The sequence below is a fragment of the Corythoichthys intestinalis genome, chromosome 10 (assembly GCF_030265065.1).
Source record: "Corythoichthys intestinalis isolate RoL2023-P3 chromosome 10, ASM3026506v1, whole genome shotgun sequence".
Taxonomy (NCBI): Eukaryota; Metazoa; Chordata; class Actinopteri; order Syngnathiformes; family Syngnathidae; genus Corythoichthys; species Corythoichthys intestinalis.
Genome location: NC_080404.1, coordinates 48,732,501 through 48,750,944, shown reverse-complemented (window position 1 = coordinate 48,750,944; position 18,444 = coordinate 48,732,501). Strand labels below are relative to the sequence as shown.

At 37.1% G+C, this 18,444-nt stretch overlaps 1 protein-coding gene across 1 annotated transcript in view; it reads right to left on the bottom strand.

Moving 5' to 3' along the window:
- crtac1b (cartilage acidic protein 1b) overlaps positions 1 to 18,444 on the bottom strand; it is an 82,388-nt gene that overhangs the window by 19,394 nt on the left and 44,550 nt on the right. Inside the window, exon 8 of the mRNA XM_057849091.1 lies at positions 10,183 to 10,319. Coding sequence (XP_057705074.1) covers positions 10,183 to 10,319 — 137 coding nt within the window. The remainder of the gene's footprint in view (positions 1 to 10,182; positions 10,320 to 18,444) is intronic.

Here is an 18,444-nt window from a genome sequence, read left to right as displayed (position 1 = left end):
CAAGCTGCTCACTTACACACAATGAGTTGCCACAGCAAGTGTTCAACATGTTAAATGATGATTGACGCATGTGGTGCTTTGAAGTTTCAACTTCCAAGCATCTATGGCAAGATCAAACCTTAACGTCTGTCAGTCAAACTCCAGTGCACTGCCTGACAGGCATGTGCAGAGGGGGTGGCGGACCCTGACCCTGTGACCCTGATGTCACACCCCCGGCGCGGAGGCCGGCCGCCGATCGCCTACGGGTCGCGGCACTCCGAGCGTGCGGTTTGCGTGAGGCAGGGGGTCCACCGGCAGCCGCACGGGTGAGGTTTCCTGTGTTGAGTCAAATTACTCTCAATCTCTCGGATGGAGGCGTGTGCCTCGCATCGAGCCAGTCGAGAAAGAAATTAAGAAATAAGAAAGCTTTAAAATTAAAAGCCACCAGAGAATCTGATCAGTGTCGTTAATAATGGTTTTAGAATATTTTCATTATTTTCTTCAGTAGTGAGTAATGTAATTAATTACTTTTCTCATCTTGGCAACGCCATTACCGTTACTGAGGTGGGAAAGGCGTGCGTTACTATGCGTTACAATGTTGGTTGACTGACACGAGAAAAGTCTGAAAAAAAAAACAGACTCACGGAGACAAGAGAGCAGAGCAGGAGTGGGGAGGAGGCAAGGGGGTGTGACGCCGTTGCAAACGCGATGCTACTATGCTAGGTGGCTCCAATAATACCCGACTGTAGCCGATAGCCTACAAACTACGCCCACATGATGCCTCGGTAGATATCACATATATACAGAAGTAGATGCAATTGTCAGACACGGCGGCATTATCAACATTTTTAATAAAGAACTAGATGCGTTAGTAAACAGCCGCCATCTTAAAGCAGTAGACTTCTCATGAAGGCTCTGATGTAGAGAACCTTCCTAGCGAACCTAAGTCACTTTTTACCTAAAATGCTCCTAAATTGGCAAAAATTTAACTTAAATCTGTCTTTAAATGATGAAACAGTTTTAAAACTTACAAATGTCGAAAATAGACGGATGGGAAATAATGCAATAACGGGAGCAATTTTAACAACTTTAACGGTTGATTCACAACATTAAATGACTTCCACACATAGCAAAGGTTATTATCTAGTTATCGCAATATCCGCAATACCCCTGTGTCTAGTTAAGTTTAAGGTAAAAGAATTGGGTCAAAACCCCTTTAAAATTTAGATTGTGTGACCTTTTTTTTTTTTTTTTTTTTTTTTTAAAAGAAAAAAAAAGCATGAAAATTATCACCAGTTACTTTGTCAAGTAACTAATTACTCTCGCATTCAGGTAACTGAGTTACTAATGCAATTACTTTTTGGGAGAAGTAATTTGTAACTGTAATTAATTACTTTTTAAAAATAAGATTAACAACATATTTTAAAAAGAATTAAATTCATATTTCATTATATAAACATGCCTCGTAAGGAAAGGGGGTTAAGGGACAAAAAAAAAAAAAAAAGCTACAGATGAGGCTGCTAAAGGCAATGGATCCCTCATCAGCAGTAAAGCACAATTGGTAAGAATGACAGTTTGTAAGGATATTCAGGTATAAAATACAACAATTATAAACACAATTACAATTGTATTGTTCTATACCATTTTATGTCATTACTTTATTATTAGGTGCTAGAGTAGTCAAATACAATAATGAAATAATAGTTTTGAAAAAACTCTGATGGTGGTTTAGTGAACATCTGATGTTGTTTGTTTTTAGATGAACAACAAGTTGAGGAAGGAAGTTTTGATGTAGAGGCTGAAGGAAGATAAAAGGCAAAGACTGACTGAGTAACACCCAGAAAGTGTTGACGACAGTGTTGATTTCTATTCACTAATCCCCCGTCCTAATTAAAGTCAGTCACAGTCACAACCAAATATACTGTAAAGCTGGTTAAAATGGTTAAAGTTATGTTGTTATAAGGTGAATTAAATACTCGTTCATGTGCCCCTTTTGATCTATAAGCACCTGCCCCTCAATCGGTCTCTGCACGCCCCTGCTGCCTGACCAACAGGATTTGGTGTGGCTTTTGAATTAAAAAGCAGACATGTTCCTGTGCACTGCAGCATTTCCAGACAGATTGCTTAAAGTATAATTAAAACTAAACTAAAAGGCTTGGCCAAATATTGATGGTCATATCATAGATTAATTAGTCCAGGCACAACAATGAGCTTGCTTTTAATGCACTGAGAGCAGAGTTAAATGAGTAGCTTCATCTTCATAACAAACGACAACAGAGCCAAGTGCTTTAAAGCAATGACCCCTGTTGGACCATCACTGCATCCAAATAGACAAATTCTCTCTCAGTGAACTGGCGGGCAGGTGTGTTTTGATCCAGAAAACTGCTGGGGCTTGAACTGTTTATTGATATTCCACATGTTTGGATTCATCCGCCTAATGGCAACATTCATCAGATGTTTCATTCCAAGCTACTTTGGCTTATGCTAGATAGTGGGCTCTTAACAACTTGATATGAATCTTAAGATTGTGTTTAGTGTACTGAGTTCATTAATATTATCTAGCGAGTAAGCCCAACATAAAACTGTCACTAATGAAAGAGTCGCCCATGTGTGCAGAAGGTAGGATGCTAGATAGGGATCTTTGGCTGCAAATTATTGCCAGCTTCAAGTTGAAAGTGGAAAACAGAGTAAATAGCCACATTATTAGGCACCCCTGCACAAATGGCAACCAAAGAATCCACTTTACAAAGATAATAACATATAAAAATATTCAGTTTCATTCATTCCAGACATAGAGTTTAACAATATGTTTATATATTGTTTACAATGGATAATAATAATAATTAATCTACTGGACTGTCTCAGGAAATTAGAATACACAATATTCTAATTTTTTGAGACAGTCCTGTGTATATATACAGGACTGTCTCAGGAAATTAGAATACACAATATTCTAATTTCCTGACTGTCTCAGGAAATCCTGACTGTCTCAGGAAATTAGAATATTGTGTATTCTAATTTCCTGAGACAGTCCTGTATATATACACAGGACTGTCTCAAAAAATTAGAATATTGTGTATTCTAATTTCCTGAGACAGTCCAGTACCTTGTTTCTGTTTTGACTTAGCGTACCCTACATCTGCTACAATAGAGCTCGCCAGAGAAAGCCTCCGATGCAAGATGGCTGCCAATGACTTACGTCACCGACTCCGCCTTAAGACATCTAGGCTCATGCATGTAATATATCCAGGTAGTCCCAGGGTTACGAACGAGTTCCATTCCTACGCTGGCGACGTAACCCGAATTTCCGCGTAAGTTGGAATTAACCCTTTAAGTACCCCTACATCTCAAAATAACTATCCATCAAGTCCAAAAGTAATGTATTTTGTTTAACTCATTTGCTCACATAACGTATAAATACGTTCTATTTTTAATTGCTTCAGTGTCCCAAAAACGTATTTATACGTCTTTTGAGTTTGCTTGGTTTTTTTTTTGTTTTTGTTTTTTACAAGAGGCCTCTATAGGTTCCGATGTATCTAAGATACAATGCACAAAGCTCAAAACCTATTTTAAAGCAATAAAACTTGCCACTGGAGGTCAGTAGCGCATTTGGTAAGAGCTCATCTTGGGCCAAGAAAGGAAGTGAAAAAAAGTAGTCACAAAACGGAAGTTGTGAAGACGCGTGAGAATTTGAGAAAAATGTGGAGAACGATCGGGAAAAAAATGCAAACGACACTGGAGGAGTGTTTTGAAAAGAAAACGAAACCATCGTTAAAGAAGGATAAAAAAAAATCTATCTTGATGAGACGGACGGTGACGTCCACAACAGGTTCCACACGCGTTCTGCGGAGCTCACGTTGCGTTACTCCTTAGCCCGAGGTTGAAACCAACGATGAAGATGATGAAAAAAGTTAGACCGATCTTGATCCGGACTCATCATATTACTGGGAGCCATCTCATTCAACCGGGAGCAGCCGAGGGCCTTTCCCGTTGTTATGTGTGCAAATAGTTCAACAGTTCAATAGTTTAGTTATGTGTAAATAAATTGTTACTTTGTGATCAAAAGTTGTATTTGTCTTGTTGTTTGTTATTTTGTAGTACAAAAACATTATTCAGATGTTTGGGATGTCACAAAAGCGAAAAATAGCCGTGTTAAAGTCAAAGTTATGTTTGAAATGCATGCTTTCACAAAAAGCTCAATTTCTCTGTTTTTTCATCAGAAATTGGAAAATTGCTCAAACTAAGCTATTTTCTAATGCTGATTTCTAAAGAATGGAAAAATATATCAAATAACTTTTTTTCTGCTGAAAGATGAGAGTCTAATCTTTCATTTGGTGGGTTTCATGTTTATATAGCAATAGAACAGAATTTTCTGTGGGCCTTGCAAAATGAGTCAAAATCCAGTAAAACGGCCGGGAGCGAAGTGCCTTGCTCCGGTGAAAATGGCTGGGAGTGAATGAGTTAATGATGGAGGATACACTGCCCTCTGGTGGCAGTGTTGGGTCTAGCTGGACTGTCGCCTTGTATGACTGAGGAGCAGACTCGTCATGGATAAAGGAGAGCTGCGCTCTGGTTTGGCCCACATAAGGCTGTAAATTGTTTCAGCTAATATTAGTTTGTGTATGCATTTGTAATTAAGTTTAGAGCTACAGGTTGTGGAGTTATGTGTGAGCGATTTGGTTTGAGAATTGTAAATACGTTAGCATTCGTAGCATTTAAGCTAGCAGACTTTTGTTAGGCAAATTAGACAAATCTACCAAATTTACATATTGTTCAGACTAGATTAAACTTTGAACACCAACTGTTTTGTGTCAAAAAAATTTTTGTTAAAATGTGTGTCATTTTGAACATAAATGTACATATGTGTGTTACAGCTTTATAAATTGTCAAAATTGAAGAAGTAAAAAGCTTCAAAAAGCACAATAACCTTGTTTGCTGTCTGTCAAGCTGAACAACTTCATGTTTAATGAGGATAGAACACGTCATATTAAGAAAGTAAAGTGAAAAATAACATACTGTGAGGTAGAGGTGGGAATCTTTGGGCTTCTAATGATGCGATTACGATTCAGAGGCTACGCTTCGATTATAAATCGATATTGATGCACCCTCCCTCCCCCGCTATTATCTGCTTTTAATGTTTCGTACGTTAGTTACAAAAATTCTACAAAAATCCTCTCATGCTTAAATAAACGACTATTTCAGTATCAAGTTAACAGTTCAAAACAGTGAATAAAATACTCAAGTCCCCATTCTTTACAGTATCAGCAGCTTCAAACTACATTCAATTAATTTAACGTTGTGAATCAACCGTTAAAGTTGTTAAAATTGATCCCGTTATTCCATAATTTCCCTTCTGTCTACTTTTGACATGTGAACGTTTTAAAATTGTTTTAAAGATAGATTCAAGTCAAGATTTTGCCGATTTAGGAGTATTTTAGATCAAAAGTTAATTAGGTTCACTAGGAAGGTTCGCTACAACAGTTTTCCAGGGAAGTCTACTGCTTTATGATGGCAGCTGTTTACTAACTCCGGCAAGTATGTCATTTTGCATCTAGTTCTTTATACATGTGATATCTACCGTAGCATTATGTGGATGTAGTTTGTAGCGGCTGTCGGCAGAAGTCAGGTATTATTGTTTTTTTTTTGTTTTTTTTAATCTAGCGGCATGAATTGAGCCAGAGACGTAAGTTGAGCATTGTCATTACCCGGGTAATGACAAGCATGATGTTTATTCTCGGTCCGTTCCTCATTGCGTCCCGAAGACTGTGTGGTACATTGAGGTACTGTTTATGTGACTTAATACTAGAAGTACCTGGGATCATCCCCAAAGATGTCCCATTTTGGGACACCTTGGGATCCGCCCCCAAGCTGAGCCTAGCCTTTGTTTTGTAAATGGGGCCATTACTTATGCACCACCGGCCGCATCCCATTTCTATTTTTCTTCCCCCACCCCTTGGCCCTTCAAACAAAGCAATAAGGACTAGGGCTTGAAATGTCAGCCCAACGAATTGGGACACCTCTTTACACTCACGTACGTCATAAGTCCGTTCGGCCAGTTGTTACGTAACCAAAAAGCGACGGTAAAAAGTGCACTTGTGCGTTTAGCAAAACTGAAAAACAAAACAAACATTACAAATGAACAAACAGTGAATAATAAACTAACATTACAATTAGTGGTGTCAATTTTTTGTTTATTACACCCCTAATTAGTGCACTTTTTATCGTGATTAATCTTTTTTAACTATTACTTTTCTGACTGAAGAAAATACATTGAGAGTAGATAATACTGGTCATCAGCTGTTAGAATATTATTTGGATGTATCAAGCAAAGCAAACAAAACAAACATTTGCAACTAACGGATGGGTCCACAACACATGCACATAGATGTGGAGCTCTAGTTCAGTTTAATTTAATTTGGTTTCAAATTCAAAATGGGACACCCTTGGTAATATTAGGGAGCACCAAAACCCCTGGTACTTCTAGTGTAAAAAAAAAAAAAAAGACTGTAGACAACATGGTGGACAAGACCCCGGTGTCGTATAGTCGAAATCACGTAAGTTGAGTACGTCGTAACCCGGGGACTACTAGTACATGCATGTGTGATGTGGTCAAACCTGGAAAATGTATTTGTATCCTACATCTACAATGAAAAGCATGACTATGGATTGATGAGATAACTTACAGTACAGTATACGTACAGTGCCATCAAGGTACTCAGACTGCTTCCACACTGGTTACTCATTTACCTACTGATGACAGAGGATCTAAAACCAATGTGGGGTTGATTATCACTCTCTTAAAAAAATACTTCGACATGGTTACCAGGACATAGGACTGAATCCATAACCGTTGGGTTTGGATGGCTGTGAATAATCACTGCCAATCCTCCCAGTCCAAATGGATTGGACATCTATCATATTCAATGACAACAGGGGGTGGGGAGGTGCTTTTTACTTCTGTACTTAAATAGTAAGTTTCTTATTTGCTTTTCTTTAACCCTTTAACACCGAACGTGTCGTCAGCGACGCGTTTACGCATATTGTCTTTGAAGCTTCGTCACGCTGTAATTACGTCACCCACGTGCCGCTGGTTGGTCTCGTTTGAAAGTGCGGAAGTTGATGTCCACACCATTTTTTATTTGAAGTCAATCGGCCAAGAAAAACGGGAGATAATGTCATTTGAGTTTTATAGTTTTATTGCACTCATAAATATGCATTAAAACACTGCCATGTATCCATCTCCATATTTCCATCATTTCTTGTCCTTTTTCAAAACCGAAAGCAGCACAAAAGACTACATATCCCAAGAGCCGTTGTGATGTCAAGAAGGACGAACCGAATGTGATCATTTTTAATAAATTTCCGAGCGAGGCGCCAACTAGAAAACTTGAAACTTGAAACTTTGACAACTTGAAAGGGAGGCACGCGAAGCAAGCAACGGCCGGTTGGTTTGAGCGAGCGACTATGAAACGTGCAGAATGAATCTAAAACTACATTTAGCGCAAGCTAATGCATTATTTCTTTAACTCAAGGAAGAAGATGAGCCGTATTTGTCGTTGTTTTCTTGGGATGAGTCTGCGTCTCGGCGAGTAGAAGTAACAGCAGCGCGCAAAGCCGCAAACGGCGAAAGAGTAGGCTGTGTGATGTTGTGTGTGACGCAGCTCCGTGACCTGTTCAAGAAGAAGCTTTATTGAGTGCGCAAAAAAAAGTTACTTAGTTATGTTACTTTTTTCCAAAGTTATATATATATTTTTTCTTCACTATAATTTTTCAATTTTTATGTAGATGTGTGTTCGAGAAGCTTGATTGCATGTACGTATATACTTTTGATAAGGTGATGGGTACAACACCTAACTTCTCAAAGAGATATCCTCCAAACCCTTTGTGTTAGATGACATATACAATTTTTTTCTCTCACTATTTTGAACAGTATATAACCTGTTTTGACCATAGTATGTGTAACCCTATGACCATACCTGCTGTTTGTGTCGAATTGTCAAACATAAAACTATTCAATCTTATTTTTTTCTATTGAATGTTTATCCTAACAAGTTGAATAACTTCAAAACGGTTGGTCGAGCATGTTTGCTTGTCAATGGCACATCATTACAACAACATTACAAATTATGAAAAAAGATGTCTTTATCCTTTTTGGGTCGAAAATGTGGATTATAATTGGTCAGTGAAGAAAACAACAGTTTAGACATGAAGTTCAAGGTGTCCTGAAAAAAGGGACCCAGCGTGGCCATTGTAAACAATTTTTTCTTTGAAATATGAAGACAACATCAAATGCATGCAAATTCAGCCAAAATAGGCTTAGCTGTTAAAGGGTTAAGTAAAGGAATTAAATAAGCTTTCCTAATTTTACCAGGGACTTTTTAAAATTAACTGTGTGGGTATTTTTGTCACATCTGGAAACAACACATTGTCAACTCACTAATGCAGTGCTTCTCCATTATCTCCACTGTTAGAGGGAAGACATAAACGTTTTGCGCCACCCACCAACTCTTTGCCACCACTATAAATCGTATTATTTCTCTAATGAATTATTATTATTATAAGTACACCTCTGCATAACATTGTGTCCTTTTTAATAATTAACAAAAAAAAAAGTCAAAGTGCATCACTTTGCCTGAATTATATATATATATATAAAAAAATAATAATTAAAAATCACATCAAAACTGTAAAAATAAACTCATGGTAAATTTTCTTACCATTTCAGACCCAAAAAATAAAATTTTATAAAATCAATAAATAGTAATAAGTTCAAATTTATTTGCAACATTAACTCATGAGAACAATATATCAAACAATTTGACTGAAAAAACAAAAATTAATAGAACAAAAACGACAATGCCATTGCACTGAGCAACTTGGTATGCCATGATGCTAACAGTGCTTGCTGGTTTACTAATGTAACACTGACAAAGCGGGACGATTATTGGCAATATTCGGCACGTTTTCGCTGAAAAAAAAAAATCAAGCGGCTCATCAATGTGATCGGGGTGTAATGTCTTTAAGTGACGTCTTAATTGATTTGGCTTCCTTTTAGCTGCAAACATTTTTAGATACAGTAAACAGACTGGTCTTTCCTCGTCTCCCAAGGTCAAAGCCAAACGTTACATAGACATATTTCCTAGTCTTAGCTCTTCATATAACCATTGCTCTTTGCTGTGCGCTCTTGTTTGGTCCAAAAATACTGCACACACTCTTAAAATGAGAGCATCACTGCCACTCAATGAGTGGATGTGCAATTACTAGGGTTGTTCCGATCATCTTTTTTTGCTCCCGATCCGATCCCGATAGTTTTAGTTTCAGTATCTGCTGATCCCGATATTTCCCGATCAGATTGTTTTTTTTACTACCGATTCAATTCCAATCATTCCCGATAATTTTTCCCGATCATATACATTTTGGCAATGCATTAAGGAAAAAATGAATTAAACTCGGATGAATATATACATTCAACATACAGTACATAAGTACTGTATTTGTTTATTATGACAATAAATCCTCAAGATGGCATTTACAATATTAACATTCTTTCTGTGAGAGGGATCCACGGATAGAAAGACTTGTGACTTTTTATATTCTGACTAAATATTGCCATCTAGTGTATTTGATGAGCTTTCAGTGTATGATACTGCAGCCATTCAACCCAAATGCATGATGGGAAGCGGAACCATGACTGTGCGGAGTGCTACCAATTGATATATCTTCTCTGCGTTGGGAACTAACATAAGGTGTTAAGAAAAAGATCAATTGCTATCTCTCTTCCCCACATTGTTTCCCATGATATTTCTAATCGTAAGGAGAGGGATTGTAAGGCTTTAGCCTATTAAAAAAGGGCTGCAAAGGCTGCCAAAATTCACTCTACTCATTTTATGCTGCCTTTTATCTCTCTATATAGGTAAAACGGCTCCATTACAGATTGATCGGGACAATGTGTGAGTGGGTCGTGCGACGCATGCATTAATTGCGTTAAATATTTTAACATGATACTTTTTTTTTTTTTTTTAATTAATTACCGCCATTATCGGGATAAATTTGATAACCCTACCTTAAGCCTTCCCCGAGGTCACATGCACCCCACCATTTAAGAAGTACTCCACTAATGACATTGTCAATCTCTAAACTAGATGTTCGTGTGTGCCATGCATGTATTGTTTGTGAGATGGATGTGATACCACCAGAGCTTACCTAAAGAGTCTGTTGGCCGAGGGCCCCCTGTAAGCAATGTTATTGAAAAAGACTTCCAACTCGTTGTCATTGTCAAAATCTGCTGCAATAACGGTGCGGACCGGAGATGGCATGGAAAACTTCTGCGAGGCTATGTCCTGGAAATCAAAGGACAGGAAATTAAAAGAGAAATCTTCCAAACGAATTGATTGTTTTGGTTCTTTATGGCAAATAACATATGCTTTGAAATGAACTGATTGTTTTGGTTCTTTATAGCAAATAAAATATGTTTTGATGCTATTATGTCAATGATTTGAAATGGGTGTGTGTCCATGGCCCATTCCATAACCTTGAACTCACAAGGTCATTCTTCTCAGTAGACACCATTAATAATATATTTTGTCGGTCTAGTCCTTGACTCAAACACTAAACTGTCAAATGTTCATCCCCTCTCTGTAAAGATTATTTCAGGTGGACAAGTTGTATTCAGAAAAGTAAACAGTATATTTCTCCAAAAAATAAACCATGAAAAAATTCATCAGTAGTTTGGGATGTGAAAGTAACAGATGTCTTGCTGCTTCACTGATGCAGTGATAAGTCGAGGAAGAATTATAGAGCAGCCCTTCACTACCTCCACTATTTACACCATGTTTTAATTATAAGGCTCATAAAGCTGCCGGGGGGGTTGACCTTCTTGCTTTTTAAGGTGAAGGAGAGGCAATGGCCGACAGAGGCCGTGAAGAGGGGTGATGGTGGGGGCTTTGGGCATTCTGATAGATGGATGATGGATGACAAAGACCTACTTTACAACCTAAAATCTGCAGCAGGAAATATAAGATTTATAGGGACCCCATGTGTATGATATGGTCACTTTCCAATGAATAGTAATTTTTTGGGATTTGTTTCTTTCTAAAAACACAGAGGAAAAATCCTTGTTTTGATTATTTCTGCTTACTTTTCTCTTTAAAATGATATAAAGTTCAACATAACTTTATAGTGCCTTTGGCATCCTCATCTGAATCACTCAGCCATCAGAAAATGAAACTGAGGTCTCATTATTAATGGCCAAACATTTGCAGAACCAGCACAGTGCTTAGTCTCTTAAAATGGGTTTCCTTCTTGTAATAATCTGACTTTATTCACGTAGGCCTGTTTTTTTTTTCTTTTCTTTGTGTGAAACTTAATACTGTTGTAAAAATCTTAAAGCTCTTTATAAAAAAAAGTCATTCATTCATTTTTCGAGCTGCTTTTCCTCACGAGGGTCAAAGGGTGCTAGAGCCAATCCCAGCTAACTATAGGCAGCAGGCAGGGTACACTCTGAATCGTTTGCCAGCCAGATGTAGGGCACAAGGAGACTAACAACCATTCACGCACATACACCTCGAAGAAGCAGCCATAGTCAACGCGTTATTGTAATCTGATTACTTTCTTTCAGTAACGAGCAATCCAATGTGTTCATTTTTCCAAACCAGTTAGTGATAAAAGTTAGTCTCCTTAGTGTCTGTGCGTTACTATTTTGTTATTGCCTCATAATGTATGTAGACTGAAGAAGTCATGTAAAAAGAGCAATTTGAACAGAAATGTTAGAAAGGTTCCCACTATGCGTTTGTTTCCATGGTAACCGCTCATAGTTAGTTCATGTTGTGTTTTGGAACTGAGAAAGGCGTGAGCAGCGCGGGAGCACATTCGAGCCGAGTGCAGCCACCTGTTGAGATGTGCAAGAGAATGTTGATCTATGTGTGTCCATGAATGAATGTATTTTTCCTTCTTTCTAGTGGGTTCCAGCGATAGGTTACAGCCACTATATGCGCGGCTGTTTCATAGCTTTGCCTTTGCAACAGCGGGTAGTCTTCGGCGAGCATTGTTTAGATCATATTCGTGTTGCATATTTATGTCGTGAGGTGATGTGTTTGTTTAGCATCTTTGGGATGTGTTGTAAGTCCGACTGAGTGTAGTGTGCTTAGTTGCTGCCACGTTTTGTGGCCAAATTGACCGCGTGTGTACGGCGTACTTCCGGGTTGTGCGCGCGCATTCGCACCCGCCCCCACCTTTGTGTTTATTGCACTGTGCAATTCATTGGTATGTTGTTGATTATTGTGCAGTCAATTTGCATTGTTTTACATTGGCACTGATATGCTTCCAAACCCTACCCCAAAGTTCAGAATTTTTTAAATTAGGCTTAATTTTCGAGTTAGCGGGGGTTTAATTAGTTCATTTTCAACAAATTACATGCAGTTTGTCAATTATATGTGAGTTTCAGAGCTCCCGAGTGGCTAAGCTAGCACGGGTCAATGGTGGTTGAAATCAACTCCATAGACTAATTAAACCCCCGCTAACTAGAAGATTAGGCCCTATGTGAAAAATTCTGATCATCCCCTTTAAATTCAATTATCGGAAATTCAATTAAATGCGATGACATTTTTCTGTTGTCATTCTTATGTTGAGGTAGCAAAGGGAGAAAAATTGGTAAAAAAGTAACTGATAAATTACTTTTAAAGTAACTTGGTTACTTTTTTGAGGCATAATTAGTAATTAAATTACTTTTTCAAGTAATCTGTGACAATACTGCTCATTCCTAGAGACAATTTAGAGTTTTCAATCAGCCTACCATGCATGTTTTTGAGGGAAATCCGGAATATGCAGGTAGAACATGCAAACTCCACAGAGCTTCAAGACTGGAGCCCAAGATTGAACCCTTGACCTCAGAACTGTGAGGCAGATGTGCTAACCACTCTGCCACCTTGCCACCAAAGAAAGCTATCAATTTTTTTTTTTTCTTCAGACAAATGTTAAAAATAGATTCAATTCAAAGAAATTTCTTGCTTTTTTTATGAAAAGAATTTGAGATATTCTTTCAGAGCTAAGTTGTCAGCAGTACTTTGATGCTATCTAAAGTGATGCATTCCATGCTATGCTCACAATGCAAGTAATTAAGCCTGTAGCGATATGCAATAAGTCAAAATATCACACGGTAAATGCAAATGAGGGCGGTAATTTTCCCGGCTGCGACTTATAGCTGCATGCGTGCATTGATTTGTGCGTGTGTGTGCTGCGTGCACTCGGCACACGTGCGTGTTGATTGCATATGAGACTCAAGTAACTTTCACAGATGTTTATTGGCTATCAATACGCCATAGACATAAAGTTCAGACATACAAAATAAGGAAACACTTCTACATTAAACATTGCAAAATGTTAGCATTGCTACTTGAGGCTGATGGAAAAAATGTACTAACCACTTTAGCCTGCTATAAAACATTGGCTGTCTTCTCCACAACACAAAATTGTGGTTAAAAGGTGACACTTGAAACATGAAAACTCGCTGGATGAAAGAATTTGCGAGCGATGCGAACAAAAGAGAAAAAAAATCTAATACTGACACAACATGCCTGATGAAAGCAAAGTGCACTTTGTTTTTGTTTTTTTACTGACTGTAAAGCTTATGGTTAGTGGCTTAGCAAACATACTTTCGGTGAACATTTCGAAATAAAAACATGTCATGTTCAGATTTCTGGAAGCAATCACAAATACTTCAGATTCTACTCTAAGAATAAATTTAAAATGACACCCCTTATGAAAAATCTGATTGGCAATGATAATATGATGTAATAAATGATAATAATTTGGCTTCAAATTTGTTGCATGCACACTTTGCAGGACAAGATGACAGTCATTTTGGATCAATTTAACAATTTTAATGGGCTCCAATTGGCAGACAAAAAAAATGACATTGGGTGTCTTACCTATTTCATATTCTACACTTAACTAGCATTAAAATGACTAATTATGCATTTTTTTTTTTATTAGTAAATTTAATTGTATTTTGTGTTTTATTTAAGAAAAACAATTTATTGCATTCAAATAGGTGATTCATTAGGATGTATTGTCACTATTCATGGTTGAATAGGTTAAAAAAAAACAGTCAATAATATCGTATATCAGCAATAATTTATGAGACGTTATCACCTACTAAAATTTGGTATCGTGACAGGCCTACATGCAATTTTTAATTTTGCAGCTTTCCCCCAAACTATGTTGCATTTTGAGTTGTACAACCTCATTTGATTTCAACTTCAACTTCTGTGATAGCTCTTCTTGGGATATCTCTTTCTATTAACGGTGTGCATACGAGTGTGTGTTCAAACTATTGCAAAGAAAAGCGCAGTAATAGATTTTAATTAAAGCACAAACAGGCCTAATCTGCACTTTCCACTGCGGCGGCAAGCTGCTGTTTCAGCCCAATTTAATTAGCGGTTTACTGGAGTGATACAACAGCTTCATTATGCAAGCCAAAGGTCAGCGCAGCATGTGAGAGTGTAAGCCCGGGTGGTGTGATGTCTTAAATTTGTTGTGGGCTCCTGATTTAACAAGCTTTCTCAGAGGAACCATTGGGCAGTTCATCCAATTCGTCTTGCGTGTGTGTTTATGTGAACATGTATAAATGTGTGTGTCATGCGGACTGAACTCTCTCCAGGCTATGCGTCATACATTAACCCCTTCTTTGACCTCCATAAAGATGTCTCCATTGACATTTATCTCCCGAGTAAATGATGCCAGCTGCTTTCGCCAGTTCAAACACTATACTCATCTCAGCAAGCAACATCTCATGCATATGCACACAGCTGATCATCTCTCGAACAGATTATATATAATTGTTGCTCAACTAGTCACAACCTCCATCTGCATCGTAAAGGTGCGTTCAATTGACATTGATTATGGCAGAAGAACAAAAGCACACATCAGCATCTTGCATTGATTGTTTGTTACAATGAGTGCACTTCATCACCTCAAAACCAAAACAAATACTCAACAGTGTGAGCTAATTACAAATAGATAAGCATGCTCTTAAAATTCACTTCGGTATTTTTTTTCCCCCTAAGTCAGTATTTGGAACTCAGCCAAACTGGCAGAAAAACTAGAATCCGATTCCGCGTTCCAAACCATTCTCGATTCCGATTCTTTTAATTGGCAGGGTAAAAAAAAAAAAAAAAAATGATGAATATGAATTTCTTAACTTCTCGATTATTTTTGAAATTAGATGAACTTTCAATTAACTTTGCTATAAATTACTCACAGGGTTAATTTTAACTTGTACATAATGAAGGAATCTGACCTTTTAGCCAGACTGCCGGAATGAACCGGCTGAACTGGCACAGCTCCAGTGACCGGGCCGGCAGGACCCTGACATCCCAGCCAAAAGGCCAAACTCCACGTGTTTATGGAGGTAGATTTGTGTCTTTATTCTTCAATCAAAAAAAAAAAAAAATTGCTTCAATCAATCAAAAAAAAAAAAAAAAAGTCGCCTTAATCAAAATATATATTTTTTAGGGGTGTCAAACAATTAAAATTTTTAATCAGCTTAAAAATTAATTAATCGTAATTAATCGCAATTCAAACAATCTATAAAATATGCCATATTTTTCTGTAAATTATTGTTAGAATGGGAGGATAAGACACAAGACGGATATATACATTCAACATACGGTACATAAGTACTGTATTTGTTTATTATAACAATAAATCAACAAGATGGCATTAACATTATTCTCTTTAACGCGATCCATGGATAGAATGACTTGTAGTTCTTAAAAGATAAATGTTAGTACAAGTTATAGAAATTTTAATGTTTTCGTTTTATTAAAATTTGTAAAATTTTCAATCAAAAAATAAACTAGTAGCTCGCCATTGTTGATGTCAATAATTACACCATGCTCACTCATGGTACTAACCCATAAAATCAGTTGGACCCAAACGCCAGCCAAACACCAAAAAACAAGTAACAAGCGGACATTACACTGTACTGTCATTTTAGTCTGTTTGAGCGGGGCATGTGCGTTAATTGCGTCAAATATTTTAACGTGATTAATTTAAAAAATTAATTACCGCCCGCTAACGCGATAATTTTGACAGCCCTAATATTTTTGATTGGGATTGAATGATTTAGACACAAATGTCCTACCCATAATATAGCCCAAACATAAAAAGGATTGCTTCAATCAAAGAAAACAGTTCCCATCAAAAATTAAGTGTGAAAATGCACATTTCTGAGTCTCAAATATTTTTTCGCATTCAAAAACTTTTTTTCTATGATTGAAAATTGTATTTATTTTTTTTGATTGAAGTGATTTTTCTTTTGAAAATATATATTTTTTTGTTTTGAAGCAACTTATTCTTTTGATTAAATAATAAAGACACAAATGTCCTACCCAAAATGTGGTCCAAATGCAAAATGTCATTACTTCAATCAAAAAAAGTTGTTTCAACAAAAAACTTGACCTCAATCAAAAAAAAAAAAAAAAATCAAAGAAAAATAGTTTTCAAATGCTTTTTTTCTTTTAATTTCACATTTATTTTTGTATTCAAACACATTTTTTAATTGAGGTGACTTTTTTTAAATTGAAAATATATATTTTGATTGAAGCAACTTTTTTCTTTTTTGATTGAATAATAAAGACACAAATGTCCTAGCCAAAATTTGGCCCAAATGCAAAACTACATAACTTCAATCAAAAAAGTTGTTTCAAACAAAAAAAAAAAAAAAAACTTGACTTCAATATAAAAAAAATTCAAAGAAAAATAGGGTTTTTTTTTTGTTTCAAATTTATTTTTGTATTCAAACACATTTTTTTATTGAAGTGACTTTTTTTTTTTTAATTGAAAATATATATTTTGATTGAAGCAACTTTTTTTTTTGAGAGATTTTTAAGAATAATAAAGACACAATTCCACCTCCATACGCGTTCACCTTAGTCTTGAACCATTATACTGACTCCATTTTGAAAGCTGGAAAAAGGCTTCGAAACACAACTTGACAATTTATTCTGAGTCGACAGCAATCATACAGTACAGAGGGACCCAGGCGAGGATTCAGGGTCACCATATCACAAGTCAACAAAAGGTTCCAGAGAAAAATTACAATGCTTAGTTAAACATTCAGTCTTTTTGAGGCTTTTGCGGGGCGGGCCGTGGGCAGGAAGAGGGTGTGTTTAGGATAATCTATCGCAGTTTAGGATCTTTAGCTTGTGTGTCACCGTTGCTGGGTCATGGTTAATGAGGCAACTGAGTTGGGAGGTTGGGCCTGCCTTGACGTCTGAGAGGCACCGAGCTATAAAACTTAGTTCTTGTTGTTCTCGGGTGTTGCTTTGGTAGGCCGGGTTGTCTTGGCCCCACCGAAGAGATGATGGCATCTTTTCCTTTGCTTATCAGGCGAGGGCTGATAAGCCAGTCCGCTACACTGTGTCAAACGGCCTGGAGTATAGTCTGCTTGTTTCCTTTATCTATGGTTAAATGCTGTATTATAACAAATGTGTTACAATAGTGCAAATAATTATACGGTGCCTACAAGAAAAGGTATTGTCTCCTTCAATAAATATCAGTCTCTGAACTTGAATTTGATGAAGTTTCATTCCACAGGAGTGCACTTTCAGAAAGATGTTTATTTTTCAAAAACTCACGGAGAAAACATTTACACATATTCTTTTGCCTATGTTTTAGAGTGTCTTATGCTGCAGGCATTTATTCTATTGCATTGTTTGTTTTAGGTGGTTTAGGTGGTTTCTACTAGTTACTTAAGGGCTGCGGGGAGTGTTCTGTCCCTTAATCTTAAATTGACTACATTTTTAAGTTTGATTTCCTCCTAAACTGATATATTGTTCATCCGGCCACAAGATGTCACTATTGTAACTCTGGACTGTAAAGTTTTTCTTTGTTTTTGCTATGTGCGCTTGGCTTTCCCTAGTGGTGACTTACTGGAAGCAGCAGGCACAAAGTACATATTACTTTAGTTGGAAAAGAATCCTTGAGGTATACAGACGCTACACACCTCTGCACTACACATCGTTGGGAACCCTTGATAAAACAAAATATGTAAGTTTGCACGTTTTAACAGAGGGTCTGATATCAATTCGGTGTGTTTATTCTGTTACTTTGTTGTCATTTAATGTGAAGCGAAGCGATACGTTTTTGTGCTAAGTTTAATTAGCCACTTCATTTGATTTGCACATAACGGAGCTAGTCTTCATATGGCTGCTTCTTCGAGGTGTTCGGCAGCTATTTTTTACGGTCGGCGGTCAGGGCATCAAAACTTGGAATCGAACTCCCGGATCCCATCGATGCTCGAACTACATGTCTTTCTATCCCTGGAACTCTTTAAGCCTAAATACAGTACATTAGTGTGATGGGACTCTTAAATAATTGCTTTCAGTTGCTGTTTGTGGTTGGTGATTTTTTTTTTTTTTCATTGGCTGTAACAATAATAGAAAAATCAATATCATGTGTGACTTT